Source organism: Embiotoca jacksoni, unplaced genomic scaffold (assembly GCF_022577435.1).
Source record: "Embiotoca jacksoni isolate LCO1_2020_lvr unplaced genomic scaffold, fEmbJac1.0.p SCAF_25, whole genome shotgun sequence".
NCBI classification, from domain to species: Eukaryota; Metazoa; Chordata; class Actinopteri; family Embiotocidae; genus Embiotoca; species Embiotoca jacksoni.
In genome coordinates this window covers 3,697,392-3,712,380 of record NW_027185376.1, presented here as the reverse complement: position 1 = coordinate 3,712,380, position 14,989 = coordinate 3,697,392, and the positions used below count along the sequence as shown (strand labels likewise).

Here is a 14,989-nt window from a genome sequence, read left to right as displayed (position 1 = left end):
GCAATCAGCTGTGGTTAAACCTAGTTCTCCAAAAATTGTATTATATCTGGCATAATTGAGTAGGCACCTCTACCTCGGATTATACTGGCGGGGGGAGAAAAAAAACCAACACATTTATACGTGTGATAATTGAAGCTCGATGGTGAAATAGATGTCTAAATGGAAAAACATGCTGACAAAGAGTAAAAACACAGGATACGTACGTTAGATTGGAACAAAACAAAACAAAAAAGATACCAGTTAACAAGAAAAAGAGGACAATCTTTATTTCAATCTTTCAAACCTGTAATAAAGTGTGACAATCTCAATTCAAACCCAAAGAGGAAGTTTGGCAGAGAATGGTAGGCAACTACAAAGACCAGAAGGCGAGGCGAGGGCATGGTTTCCTTTAGTGCAGTTTCACAGTAATAATACAGACGACCTCTGTATGTTAAAAACAACTGGTGTGCTTATGTGCCTCAACTGAGCAAAAAAAAAAAACGGCACGATGAAATTACTGCGGTTTATGATCACCACTGAGCTTTAGAGGCAGATTTCGTTACCTTTGGACAGAGCCGGGCAAGCTGCTTCTCCGCTTCCAGTCTTTATGCTGAGCTAACTAGCTGCTGGCACAGGCTTCACACAGAAGTGTCAGAAGTGGTCTTAACTCTTGGAAAGAAATATGCAATATTGAAAAGAGGTCAATTGTGGTATTTCCAAGCACCAATTAAGAGCGAGAATTAGGGCTTCGCGATTATTCGTGTTAAAAATGCGATCTTGATTCGTATCTCTGTGCAGTCGATTTTGCAAAGAGTTTTCATTCGGGAACGTCAGGCTGCATCAAAACGAGCGCTCCTGATTTCTCCGCTGACAGATTTGAAAGCCGCGTTGGACGAAGAGCGGCAGAAACCGGCAGTAACGATAATGAACCCAGTCTGCGCTTACGGACTGTCCACTTGTCTTCTGTGTGGTGGGCAACTGGACAGCCCGAACACAGCACCGGTGGGACTGAGCGAGAGACGCCGTGCCGTTCTTTTCTTTCTCCGCTCTCCCCTCAACTGAACCATTTGAGGCAGATGGCCGCCCAAATGAGTTTTCCCTTCCAGCCGTCCAGCTCGTGTAGGAATTGTTGAATTGGGCTTCTTTATGTAACGTTGCAAGGACTTTACTGCGTGTCAGAATCCCCGAAGATGATTTATGTTTTGATTTCGCACGATTTAAATAAAACGGGACTTATTTAAATTAAATGAAAACAAGGGACTAAAGTTGAATGTTTTTACATTGCATTCAAGCTAAAAAAAAAAAAAACTGGAGCGCTCCCTTTCTGCCGTCCAAAGTAAACGCGCGGTCCAATATCAGGCACCTCGTACCATCTGTTGCGTATCAGATGAAGGAGAGCATGACGCGTTTATAGTGGGGGGGGGGGGGGGGGGGGACACATCATGAGGGAGAATCGGGATCAGCGGGGAACATTTTCATTTTTTTCAGAATCATGCAGCCCTGGCAAGAAGCTATTTTAAAGATACTCGAGTTAGTAAAACATGTATTCAGATGCTTTAACTTCAGTGGACCTTAAATCCAATAAAGTGCACTGTACTGTGCAGTTTTCATAAAAATGGTATTAGACTGGCTGTCGCAGATTTGGGGATCATTCGCTCTTTTCATGTAAAAAGGTTGGCTTGGTGATTTAAGGAGGAAGCCGTTACCCTTACTTGATTTCAGCTATTACGTACTCTTAAGTAACAGGGATTGGAAAATGGGATGGGGAAGGATTTCTAAGCCTTGAGACCAACTGACAATTGTGGGTTATAACAAAAAAAAAAAAAAAAAGGGGTCACAACTCAGTAGCAGGAACACTCCTAATATTCTGTGCGCTCGGTCTGACCGCATTGGGATATAAACTTCAACCTGCCGAGTGAATTCAATATAGGAACCAGCGATGGGGGACAGATTGAAATATGGAAACAGACAGAGCCTGTCTATCTGAGGAATATGAGTTGTTAAGAGCCACAGGAACTACTGATGCATGTTATGGCTTTTGCTAGACAGGTACAACCCATCTATACAAGGAATTTCTAGCAGGTTGATGGGTTAAAAAAAAATGTCCATCTGACATATTTTTGGTATCACAAAGAGCGATGCCAATTACCATCCCGGCTCTTTTCTATCATCTTTCAACATATACGGACACGAACACGTGGCTGCCAGAGAAATACGTCGAAATGCACGACCGCCTCGGCACTTTCGCACCCCTAAGAAAAAGAAGAAGAAGAACTTTTTTTCAAGCAATGACGTATAATAGAAAGGAAAAAAAAAAAAAAAAGCACATTTAGTTTATGGCAGAATGTCCTTCCTGGGCACTTCCTTTGCATTCTACACGCATCAGTAACATAACCCTACACTTTGGGTTCGGGGCAGAAGTAAACAAAATGTTTCAGTGTATTCATTTTCTACTCAGTTTGAAGGCGAAATTGATCCGTTTCTACTATTGTAGGGCATCGAAGCAAATTAGAATAAAAAAAAAAGAAAAAAAAAGAATGATAATATATTTGGGATGTGACAAAAAAAAAAAAAAAAAAAGATCGGGGCATTGAAATGGTTTTAAAACAATGACCTAACAACGTCAGAGAGTTTCACGCATCACGTGGAATAAACCGCAGGTCGGTTGAATAAATAAGGTGGTGTGTTTGGTTTACAGCCGTCCCTTCTTCTCATGAACATTTGCGTTCGCACTCCCACCATTATTATAGCTGTTTTGTTGCAACGTAATTCAGCGGCTTCGCCGAGCAGCCGGTATTACACAGTGAGAACTCAAAAGATGGGAGAACAGTCTGCGCTAGAGGGGCTTGGAGGGGAAGTGATATGAGAAACAAAGAAGCAGAACATAACATAGTGATATGTCTTCGAGTTTCATGTCACTGCATTTGACTCGGCCTATAATCCTCTATCCGCTGGGTGCCCCCCCTGCTGTTAATCAGTTTTCTTCTCCTCGGGACCCTTCTCTCCGACATCCTCTTCCTCGTTCTCCCCTTCGTCGGGGCCCTCCAGCTCGCCGCCGCGTTGCCTCTCCTCCTCCTCCTCCTCTTCCTCCTCCTCGTCGGTCAGGCCCTCCCTCTTGAGCGCGTCCACGTCGTCCGAGCCGTCGTCCGACTCAGCCGTGCAGATGCCGTAGCACATCAGGCTAATTACGCCGAGCGGGAGGCCGAACAGGAAGCAGCCCAGCAGCGGAGAGCTGCGAAACACTGACTGGTGTAGGAAAGGAGACAAGGAAAGATGAAAGGGAAAACAACAAAGAAAAACAACAAAAAAAAAGGGAGGGGGGGGGGGGGGGGAGTGTGAGAGAGGGAAGGAAAGTTTGAAAGAGATGTGAGCGGAGAATGGGAAAAAAAAAAAAAGAGAGAAGGGACAGAAGAGAGAACAATATATTAAATTAGTTTTGAAGTGTTATTACTTTTTCTTAGAGGGCCACACATACCTATGTCCCTAATTTGTTTAGGTCTGGCATCGTGCATTCGGGCAGCAGTTTTGGCAGCAAGATCACACGTTTAATTCACTTCATTCAAATGGGAATCGCAGCGATCACAGGATCCAGCAGAGGAAGGAAAATTGATCTGTGTAAATTCTCCACTTAAAAGTTCAACTTTTAGTGACGCGCGACACACGAACCTGACCTCCGGAGATCGGCGGGCCGGAGAGTCCGACACAGAGGAAGCTACCAACACCTTGTCAGGTGCTTCGCGCCATTTTACCTGTATTAAACCTCCTCCGTCAGAGGATAGATTGTAGAACGACAGAACAAACAGCTCGCAGACGGTTGCGCCAACTTCTTGCCCCGTCAGCGACTGAGGTATGCAAATTGAACTCAGGAGTCCGCCAACCGACCGGTAACAAGCTCGTTAACTGGTCGTTTTATTTTTCCCGTCCAGCAACTTAATGTTTTGAACAAAACTGGACGAGCCGGTGAACAAAACCTCCGAAGGAAGTCGTCGAAATCGTGGACAGAAAACGGGAGAAAGTAGTTAAAGCACGTTTTATGTTCGACGGGCAGAGGCAACAGCGGCCGTCATCTCGGGAGATGCAGCAAAAGGCGGTCTTCTAATTCGATGTGGTTCGTTGAGGCCGTGTTTACGATTCTCTCTCTTCCTGTGTGTGTGTGTGTGTGTGTGTGTGTGTGTGTGTGTGCGTGCGCGGTGGCGTGGGGGTCTTCGACTCGCAGTCAACTAGTTCCCAGCAATCGAGTCGTTTTTTTTTCTTTTTTTGGCTCGAATTGACGATCCTCACTAAAAGCGCATCTCCGCTTGGTTCACCGCGTTCGGGGCCTGTTGAGCGTCACGGCGTTGTTCTGGAGTGAGTCACGGTTTAATAAAAGCCTCACATCTCTCTCAACAGCCCGTGTTTGCGGTAGTAAAGAGCCTCCCCCATTAGCTGTTGGGTAGAGCTTATTCGAAATCAGAGGGCAGATCAAAAAATATTTGTTGAAAAATCACAGGGAGGCTTTTATGCTTTTAGCGGAGATGCTACATTTTTTTTTTTTAATGTATTCATTTATTCATTCATTTGCATTACGCCACGAAGGTTCACGAACGTGTTTAGAAGGCAGGTCACAAATCATCTGCTGGCAAACTCACCCGGGGTTCAATGTTTTAGTATTAATTACACTTCTGTCATGCAATTTTAGGATGTCTGTGTAATATTCTACTACTTGTATACTCGACTGCGCCGTTTTGTTTTATTTCACACTGATAGCTCTATTGGAGAGTTTAACACTTTTATCAATCCTTTGAGTCTCTTGTACTTTTGTGTGGGAATTATGTGTTCAAAGAAAAACGCGTTGGCCGAGGTATTCAAATATGGCATTTTTCCATAGTAGATATCATCAAAAGAACTCGGCGCGTGGGGTATCAAAAGTTCTGTAACACGCCCTACTCAAGACTCTTTCTCAGTTTTTGGAATCTGCAGATTGGAAATTCAACCAACTTTGGCGACGGACCTTCTGAATCCTGTAAAGATCTGCGCATTTTTTTGATCAAACGCACGTCGGCGCGTTTGTCCTTGAGGAGCGCTCGAATCAAAACAAAGTGAACGCGCGATGCCAACAAGTTGCTCCGGAAGTCTTCTCTCCCTCCCCGGCCATAATCGCAGGGTTACCTTCACATTTTTTTTTCTAATATTTTCGCGCTCTCCTCCCTCGCTCTCCCCCTCCCGTGGGCGGGAAAAAAAACGACGCGCCGAAAGATAACTTTGCGTTCCCTTCGTTCAAACTATCCGGGTGACGGAACGAGTCGTTTGGCCAAAACACGGCACGATCCATCAGGGGAAAATTTCCCCGGGAGGGAGCATTCGGTCGCGACGTCTGTCAGCCGCTGAGCGGGGAAGGGGAGAGACGTTCGTGTTCCCTCCGGTCGTCGCCGCGGGAAGAGGGATGGTAATTGCCGGCGCTACGTGACGCTAGATGAGGTAAAGATGGGTATGCTATGCTAACGCAGATGGCCTGTGACTCACTGGGCCTTCATGCGGTCGCCTCCTCGCGCTCCTGTCGGGCGCGCGTTCGGGTAGGCTCTCAGGTGATGACTGCTGCCTTTCGTATCATATCATGTCGCCGGGAGGAAAAAAAAACTACCATTATAGATTATAGAGTCAAATAGAGTCAAATAACATAAAATATTCTCCTTTTACGAACACCGTCAAAGGTTCCGACTCTCGCTGTTTGCTGTTTATTTTCAATTTATTTCCAGTTGTGAAAGAAAACCCGAACCGTGCGACCTCCAAACTGTAGACTCGGTGGCGCCCGTGTCGGACGACACGCTATAAGTGTGACTTTGTTTTACATATATTTTGGATGACGTGGTATAGTATGAAGTTTTTTCATATTTTGGACAACATACGTACGTTTTTGTTTTTTTGACAAAGAAAAAGTCATGCTATAGTATGACCTCGATGACCTATGACGTCATAACGTCGTGGAAGTACACACGGCCCGCTGAGGCCTTCTACTGCGCAATAAAAAAATCGAGACTTTTCCTTTAGGTGTTCACAGTCCACGCCACTTTAAGGTAACTGTTATGCGTCTGAGTCTTTACCCATGATTACAGAATTAAACCACAGCTGCATTTACATTCCTATCACACCCTCGGGAAGATAAACACTTGTTCTCCCCAAAAGAAGCAACGACTTAAGAGCAGGAGTGGACGGAGAAGCCAGTTTCAGCTCCCTCTTCGTTCTACTTCCTCCTGCTCTGTTGCTTTTTTTTTCTTCTCCCTTTCTCCAAACTGCGTTTACGGCCTGCATTGCATATTCTGTGTTGTACGCCCAAGTCTTGTCCTATAAATGTTGGTTTGTTTTTTTTTGCCTCTCAGAGGGAAGGTCTATTTGCTTGACACTGTTACAGTACTTGGAGCAGGTTGCACATATTCAGTGTCAACCCCAATCTGACAAACATAGTCAAGTTGAAGCATATCAGCAAGAACATTATTCTGCAAGAGTGGCCGTTGTTGCGATCGAAAATTTTGCAGCAGATTTTCTAAAAAAAAATTGCGATTGTAATTTGGGAAGTTTTAAGTGAGTTTTTTTTTTTGCAGTAAAATTGCGTAAATTCGAAAAAATTGCAAGTCGAGTAAAACAAATAGTGATTCTTTTTAACGACTACTTAAAAAAGAGTAATATGTCATCATTTCCTTTGATAATAAGCATGCTGCACATCACAGACATATTATAATTATAATCTTCTTTTTAAGAGAGGTAAAGAGAGACATCCATTTCAGGAAGGTTTAAAAAGGGGAATCACAGTTGGGTAGCATGTTGCTACTGTAAATTAAAAAAAAAAAATAATAATAATAATATTAGCTTGAAGCTAATATAAAAATATAAGCTGCAATATTTCTATATGAACAAAATTTTTTAATTATTATGTGAAATGTAAAAATGGGTAAATTGTCATGAATCCACAGAAAATGATCATCCAACGTTGACGTTATTCTCACTTCAGAGTATTTTGGTGTCATTCAGCTCGTTTTTTTTGGAGGTTCTACAGGCCTCATCTTTTTGAAAAGGTTTTCCAAATAAAAGTTAGCTTTTTCCGTTCACTTTTTTTTTTCTCGCACATGACCCTCTGAAAATGGCCCACTTTTGGGTTGAGACCCACCAGTTGGGAAATATTCTTTGACTGTCTCCATGTAACAACCTAAACTGAAAAAGCTCATCAACTTACCATAATGGTGGACCTGGCATCGAAGGCCACACGTTTGATCCTCTGAATGATGCCATCACCTCCGTATGCCTGCAGGAAAACAGAGTTTAATATTCACCTCTTATCAAGCACATATTCAGAGTTTCATCCATTCTTCAAGTGAGCTCTAAAATGTAATGCAATTACTCGGGAGACAATTTCGAAACGGCAAAACATTTATCAATATGCCAGTAGAAACTTCTTAAACCACTCACACGGTACACAGAGTCTCAGGTTTCCAGTCATGTGCTCGGTACATTCCAGACATTTTAAATATTGCTTAATTAACTGCTCCCCTGCACAAAATGATCTAACGCGCCCGACTCCAGTTTGGTCAACGGCCAGCAGTTCTCCTCCGTCTGAACACATTTATTGGCAAATGCACCGGGGCAGCCAATGAGTGATCTATCCTGATGCTAATTCATCAGGATGGCCAATTAGTGAGCTCTGACTCGCCAGGCCCTGAGCCGAAGGTGGGCATGAGACAATCTTCGCGGGAAGCAGCTGTTGCACAGGCTGAGCTCGTACCGCGTGAAGACGACACAAGCGGTTTGAAAAGCTTTTACAAACAATTTTTTTTATAGCATGTTGTTGGAGCTGTTTTATTCTTTTGCTTAATTGCAAAAGGAGGCAGGATGGAGGGCTAAAAATCTGACAGCGCTGAGTGCGGATGGACTTTAAAAAAAATTTACGATCCCGTAAAAACCTGGCAGATTGGTGCCGCAGAAAGCCAACTCTGTCTTCTTGTGGCTGGTTCATGCTTCACACGAGGTGAAACCCACACCGTCTGTGTACCAGTTGCTCATGCTTTTCATATTTCCTTTGAAGCAGCTCTCCGCACTCCCCAGAAACCTTTAAACTCACACTAACTGCTGGTAAATTTTTTTGGTTTTTTGGGGGTTTTTTTGCAGCCAACATTAGTTGGCGTATTTCTACACGAAGCACAAACCAGGGCCGAGACACCTCAGGGCAGACGTCGCAGGCGTGACGTCGGAGGGGCTGAAACTGTCCAGGCTTTGGCTAGCTACAACCAGACTGCAGAAACATGGTGGTTTTCTGTTTATTTGGTGAGAGCTGGTTTGCTTTTGCCAAGCAGAAAATAGCCCCGACCTAAAAAAAAAAAACCCTAAAAAAAAACCCTAGAGTACCTCTGGTTGTTTGGCTTATGGTTTCCTACATCTGGTGACTTTCGTGTAGCGCAGAGAAAACGATGACATTCCTTTTCCAGATCGGTGTGCACAGTGCAGCACAGAGTCATGTAGCAATCACCGTGTTTGACTTACGTGACAGAATTATTGCAGATCGGCAATTGAAAAAGGGGGGGACAGCAATTGGAATTGTAAACATGCAAAAGGAGATTGCAAAAACGCAGAATCTGGTGAAAATATTTTCTAGGGAGGACTTAAGATGCAAGGCAACATGCTTGATTAATGAAGACTACTGGTGTGATTACAACGGTACAACACAAGGGGGGAAAGGAGAAGGGGTGGTGAAGGGGAGAGGGGCGGGGGGGGGGGTACACTGAGCTGAATGCATAAACAGAGAGCAGGAGAGGAAGAGGAGGAGAAGATTTGGACCTGCGCTGAACCGTTCAAAACACCGCTGATGAATTGGACCAGCTGCTCCATGGTGTCAATCGGCTCGCCGGGCAGGAAGTACTGCTCGTTGGATGTGTTGAGGATGATAACGGAGGGCACCGTCACCTCGCTGAGGAAAACAAAAACAGGAAACAGGGCTTTTTAATCTCCTTAACCTCGGCACCTCGGACTGCCATTATCAAAGCGTATCATTAGATGGGAACAAATTGTAGTTTCTGAAAGAACAAATTACAACACGGAGAATACAATAGTGAGATAAACAAAACCCTTTGTACTCAGAGCAACCCAACTTTTCCCATGGGCTTTCTTTCAAAGAGAGGTTTTTTAGGGGTTTTTTTTCGAAAGAAAAAGGCAATGCAGGATGGCCTATTTCAAGAGAGACATTTCTTCTATCTTTTATGCAAACAGTGTGCAACTCAGGGGCTTTACGAGGTCTGTGCCGGTCACAGTTAAAGAGACCTTTGCAAACTACTGCTGACAAGTGAATCGCAGGGAGTTTAGAGGGAAACGACTCTGCATCCACGCCAAGACGTCACGTACGAAACAAACACAAAGAAGACCAGCGGCCCCGCTGATCTAAGACGCTTTTTTTTTTTTTGTGCAGAGAAAATGGAAGCAGAGACACATACTGTGCACCTCCTCGTTTCAGACAAATCAGCAGAGGAATTACAAAACTCGGGAAGCGATAAGGACTAAGGTCATATGAACAACCAATCCCTCTTCCGCACGTCTCGCACAGCACCGAGAGCCATGGCTCAAATAAGGTAACCTGGTGCTTAGGATGCACACGTACAAACACGGGCACACCAACAGTCCATCACGGCGCTGCCACCTCACATCCCCGCAGTGTTACTCAACCCGGCAAACACATTGCACACACACTCTCTCACACACACACACACACACACACACACATATCCATCACTGTCCCAATCCACCACCCAGCGGAGATCAGGAGTGCAAACACACACGCCCATGCAGTAGAGTCATCAACGGCACACCGCTCCGTCCAGCTGAGAGCTGCAATCACGTGAATACACACACACACACACACACACACACACACACACACACACACACACACACACACACACACACACACACACATTATAAATGCGTATTTCCATCTGACATCCAGCCTCCTCCAACAGATGGCACCCATTTAAAATAAATATGGATTAGCCTACTCGCCTCTATGAGTGGGACTGCTGGGGGTTTGCCGCCATAATGAAGGGTCATATACTGTACCTTATGCACACATTAAACTAATTTCCTTTCCGCTGCAAAAAATTGGCAGCCATGTAGTTAAGGCTAATGGCTTTTTTTTTTTATTATTTTAAAACCTACAATTAGTGTGTCCATGTTTACTTTCAATATTTAAGGAACACCTCGACCTTTTTGTAAACTCTTTTTTTCTCATGTTTTATTTAATCTTTTTTTAGTCTCATAGAGGTTAGAAACTTTTTTCAATGGAGACCGCAGCATGACAATATTTAGACATGACGGCACATCAGGGACGCAAATTGAACAAAATAAATACCAAAAATCTGGTTTGCAAAGAAAAATGATTTCCAAACAACTGTCAAAATCAAAATATGTGTTCTTACCAATAGCTTCAGGAGAATATGTTGCCTATCTGTGCAGAGCGTGGAGCTAAAGCTAGACGTAGAATGAAATAAAATTTCGAAATAGGTCAAACTTTGGGGAAATATGCGTATTTTTCTTCGGACCAGGAATTAGACATAGCGCTGGGTACTGACCTTTTGCGGCACCAACTGAATTGCTTCGATATTATAGAAAATTAAAAAAAACTGTCTGTTCGTTGGGTACCAACTGGGTAAGGAGTAAAACTCATCCGCGTCAGCGAGCTAATACAGCATTTATCAAAAACTACCATATCAAGTTTTATCAAAATAACACTCTCCTCCTCTAAACTGCATGAAAACTACAGAATGCGCACTGTAAGGTAATTTACTTTTTATCAAACTAGATTTTATATATTGAAAAATCTGTTTTAATGAAACATTTATTTTATTGAAAAAGGAGCCACTATAGAAATCAAGGTATTAAAAATGTTTGAAAGATACCCACTATCTCTGAAACTCACGAAGTTACTTTGTAGATTATATTCATATTTCTTATCTCCTTTGTTTTGTTCGTATCTCTTTTGTTTACACAAAGAGAAAATTAAAATGACACTGATTTTAAAGGGAATTACATGCTGTAAGAATAGCTTAGCGATCGTGCTTTGCTACTGAAAGTTAAATGTGCACCTTTAAAGCTATGAATAGATGAATTTTGATGATCGAAATAAAATGATGGTTAATGATTAAAATCTCAAAATGCAAATGAAACCCAGAATTTAAAGACACTATTTGAACTGCAGTTAATCTGAAATATTCCCGTATCAGGGCTTTTTGTTGTTGTTGTTTTACTTGTTTGTGGGACTCATTATCAGCCTTTCATTCTGTCAATTTAAATTTTTACTTTCACTTTTTGTTACCAGACGCATTTTCTGAGCTTTAATTACCACAAGAGGACTTAATTGAAAAACCAAACCGTGATAATCGTTATCACTGCGTGTATACAAAATGCATTTTCAATGCATGGGGGAATAAAACCTGGACGAGAAATTGATTTATATTGATCTGTCCCCTCTGTTCTTAAAAACAACAACAAAAAAGAAGTTTGTGGAAATTAACTTCATTTCATATGTAAGCATAGACCTGACAGGAGCAGTCTTTACTTCACCGGTAAACTGACCTTTCTGCTCTATTCTCATTCTCCGATTACACGTCGTCGCTTCACACACTTTTTCAGTCGACGCACATCTCTTTAGGTTTTCCACGATGCATCTGATATAAGGGGTTAGTGTTAATCCTACATTTAAACAGAGGCAAAGACGAACTCAGACTTGGAGTGGTGCTCATCTTGTTTGTGTGTGTGTGTGTGTGTGTGTGTGTGTGTGTGTGTGTGTGTGTGTGTGTGTGTGTGTTTATGCGCCTCTAGTGAATGCAGGGGCAGCCTCACGCCAGACAGACTGCTGCCAGAACACAGTAATCGCTGTGATGACAGAAAGAGGGATAAAAAGCCATCAGATTTATTTCCATGGCCCTCCTAAGGGGAAGGATTAGTGGACATTGACAGGCCAGGATTTCATTCCTCAAAGGAGGGCAATTAATCCTGCGCTAGGGCAGCCAAATTCTCTCGTGCAAAAAAAAAAAAAAAAAACAGCGAAACACACGTTGTATGTGTTCATGCAAAATTAGGAGGGCTAATCGCTCCTTTTATCCTTAAATACAAACAGTGCTTGTCTAATTTCAGCCGCGCGCCAGGAGCCAGCTGTTTTAACGCAGTCATATTTCAAATGCGACTTCTACTGTACTCACTGACACACTGACTTAATTACACAGGACTTAGGAGACCATGTCTGCTATAATCTCCCTCATACAAACAATAACATGCTCAAATTAAAAGAACATCCTGCAGCGGTCTCGTACGCTCGCAGATTCTCACATACACACACACGCATAATTATACAGGCACACGTAGTTAGATATTGTACATTTGTAGACACCAAAACAGACACGCCAACTGCTATAGCCCTGCTGGCCTGTAACACTGGAGGGGTTCTGTCTAATTAAAAAAAAAAAAAAAAAAAAAAGTGTGGGATGTCAGTTGCAGGGCCTCTCCAAGCATGACAACCTAACAGGCGGCCTCGGACCGGGCCCAAAGCTTCTGCGGCGGGCATCTCACTGCATCATTAGCGCTGCTCTTTGGCAAGTTATTAAAACACACGAGCGCTATAGATTTAATCGCACGCATAGCCAGATTCCGCAAATTCCTCATATATTCCTCTCACTTCACCCTCCCCCCCGCTCACAGGCAGATTTACAGGAGCTCGTGCGTCTTTGTGTGATTTTTTTTTTTTTTTTCTTTCCTGCGAGTGTGTGCGCCTGATATGTCAGGAGGTTAAAGTTGCCAACAGCACAAAAAAAGAAAAAAAGAAATGACAGGCTGTCGGTGTAATTGACTTCTCTGCGAGAGAGCATTCTTAATGGCAGAGGCTGGCATTAGAAGTCAGCACAGACCTGGATAAGTAAGCTGACAGAAGCTAACATGAGGCTGAGAAAGAGGAGGATGACATGAGGAAGGAGAGAAGAGGAGGGCTGGATATGAGACACTCACCCCATAATGAGGCTGTTAATGTAGTCGTTCCCATCCATGTGGCCAAACTGGAAGTCTCTGGAAACGAAAAGACAAAAATCGGCGGCATTAGAAAGCGAAACAGTGCATCCAACAAAGCTGACTAAAATGAACTCTTTTTTTTTTTTTTTTTTTCCTTTTTCTCGGCAGACTGTGTAACACTAACACAAACTGGGACACAAACTTCAATGCACAGTCGTGCACAAATATGAAAGCTCATTGATGGCAGTCACATGTTGTCGCCGTGCAAAACCGGAGATCACTTTTGTTAGTGAAGGAAAGAAAAAAAAATATATATATATATCCCCCTGAGCTCGGCGCTCTGCAGTTTCCTGTTTTTCCTCATCTTTTTCCCGCCACAGAGAAGACTCAGTTGATTTATCTAAACGATAAGGCAGGAGGAGGAATTCAATTTGTATCTCATTGTACCGCGCCGTGTCTGAGCAGAGTGTATTGTGGGTAGCCTCGGAGAAAAGGGGGGTTGCACGAGTCCAGGAAAGCCGGTGACTTCCGCTGAATGACTGATTACGGAGGGCTCTGAATATATACATCATATTCATACTGAATCATGGCTACATCTAGTACACTCGTCCTCCCGGGTGCTAAACAATACTTGCTTTGCTCATATGAATGACACGATTATGAAGACACCGCACGATATAATACATCCAGAAGAGGCAAAAAATCAAATCATTCCAGGTTTGAGATAATCTAGCTGACAACAGCGGGCCGGACTGGGAATAAAGCTCATCAAAAAGTGATCTTGTGACTTCTGCTCCCAAACCTGCTGCACGATGAGATGCATAGTTGGAAAAGTATCCACATAAGAGGAGATATGAACGAGGCACGCAAAATGTGACGCAGAAAATCTAATTACCTTCCTGTTTGACTTTATTATTAATACTTTGCCCACTCAATAGCTTAAATAGTCACAGTGTACGTCCGTCCTCACACCGCCAAAAAAAAGGGTGAGTAACTTGCTGCCTGTGCGAGAGGAGACATGCAACGAACTGAAGGCAAGAAATCGTTCTGTTAAATGCTGTCGGAGTTTTGGGAATTTACTTGAACATTCCTTCCGGAAAACTTTGTGTCTTAGTTTTCTATTTACTTTCTGATCTTTTTTTTTTTTTTTTAACTTTAAGGTAGATATTATTAATATTCCGAGGAAGGTGGTCGTTGTTGTTGTTTAGTTTTTTTCACCTCGTCTGTGAAAGTCTTCATTCTGAGCAGCATTGTAATCATAGCTGAAATACATAAAAAGGTTTTTTTTATGGACAAGAATTCAATAATGGGACAAGACAAAAACTGCGCTGTAACTGGAAGTAATGCTTGGTTAAGAGGTTAAAAAATACCCCATGAATTCCTTCTAGATGTGATTTAAATCCCTTATTAGCACCAAAACTACTTAAATCACCGACCCTAAGGCAACAATGTGTGGCATTTTGATGTGATTATAGCATGACATAAAAAAATTTGGGGAAAAACTGGTGCAACGCACGTGTTGGTCTTTACCCCATTGTCTGAGTGTTCCCAATTTGTATCAGTGTTTACGAGGCAGGATGCTGACTCAGCACAGTGTCTACGTTCATACAACTGCTAATAGGGGGGCACAAAAATGGCAAATTCTTAAATTAATAACAGCTTTAGGATATTCTTATACTTGGATTAATTGACAGGGCGAAACGTCAGCCAATAGTTTTCTTTGGACACGAAGCAACATTAGCAGTGATTTGGAGTCACCACCCGGTGACTGAAAGTCCAATATTTGCTTTCCTTTTAGCTCCAGTTTGGTGCAACTCCTGAGGAACATTCCCGGTTCTTCCGCTGCTGCTAAATGCGACACTGCTTTCTCTTGCTAGAGTCTAACTTTTCTGTCTTTAAGCAGGATACACGAGGCTCAAGAGAGGTTTTAGACTGAGAAAAGCTGGAGGAGAGCAGTGAAAAGAACAAGAAATGTAAAGATGTGGGAAAAAAATGAAAA

At 42.9% G+C, this 14,989-nt stretch overlaps 1 protein-coding gene across 1 annotated transcript in view; it reads right to left on the bottom strand.

Annotated features, from left to right (window-relative positions):
- Positions 1-240: 240 nt before the first annotated feature.
- The window catches only part of LOC138204418 (protein disulfide-isomerase TMX3-like), a 34,685-nt gene continuing 19,936 nt past the window's right edge, over positions 241-14,989 (bottom strand). The window contains exons 13-16 of the mRNA XM_069159676.1: positions 12,991-13,047; positions 8,782-8,911; positions 7,187-7,255; positions 241-3,225 (exon numbers count right to left, since the gene is read on the bottom strand). Of these exons, the coding sequence (XP_069015777.1) occupies positions 2,950-3,225; positions 7,187-7,255; positions 8,782-8,911; positions 12,991-13,047 (532 nt within the window). The 3' untranslated portion in view covers positions 241-2,949. The remainder of the gene's footprint in view (positions 3,226-7,186; positions 7,256-8,781; positions 8,912-12,990; positions 13,048-14,989) is intronic.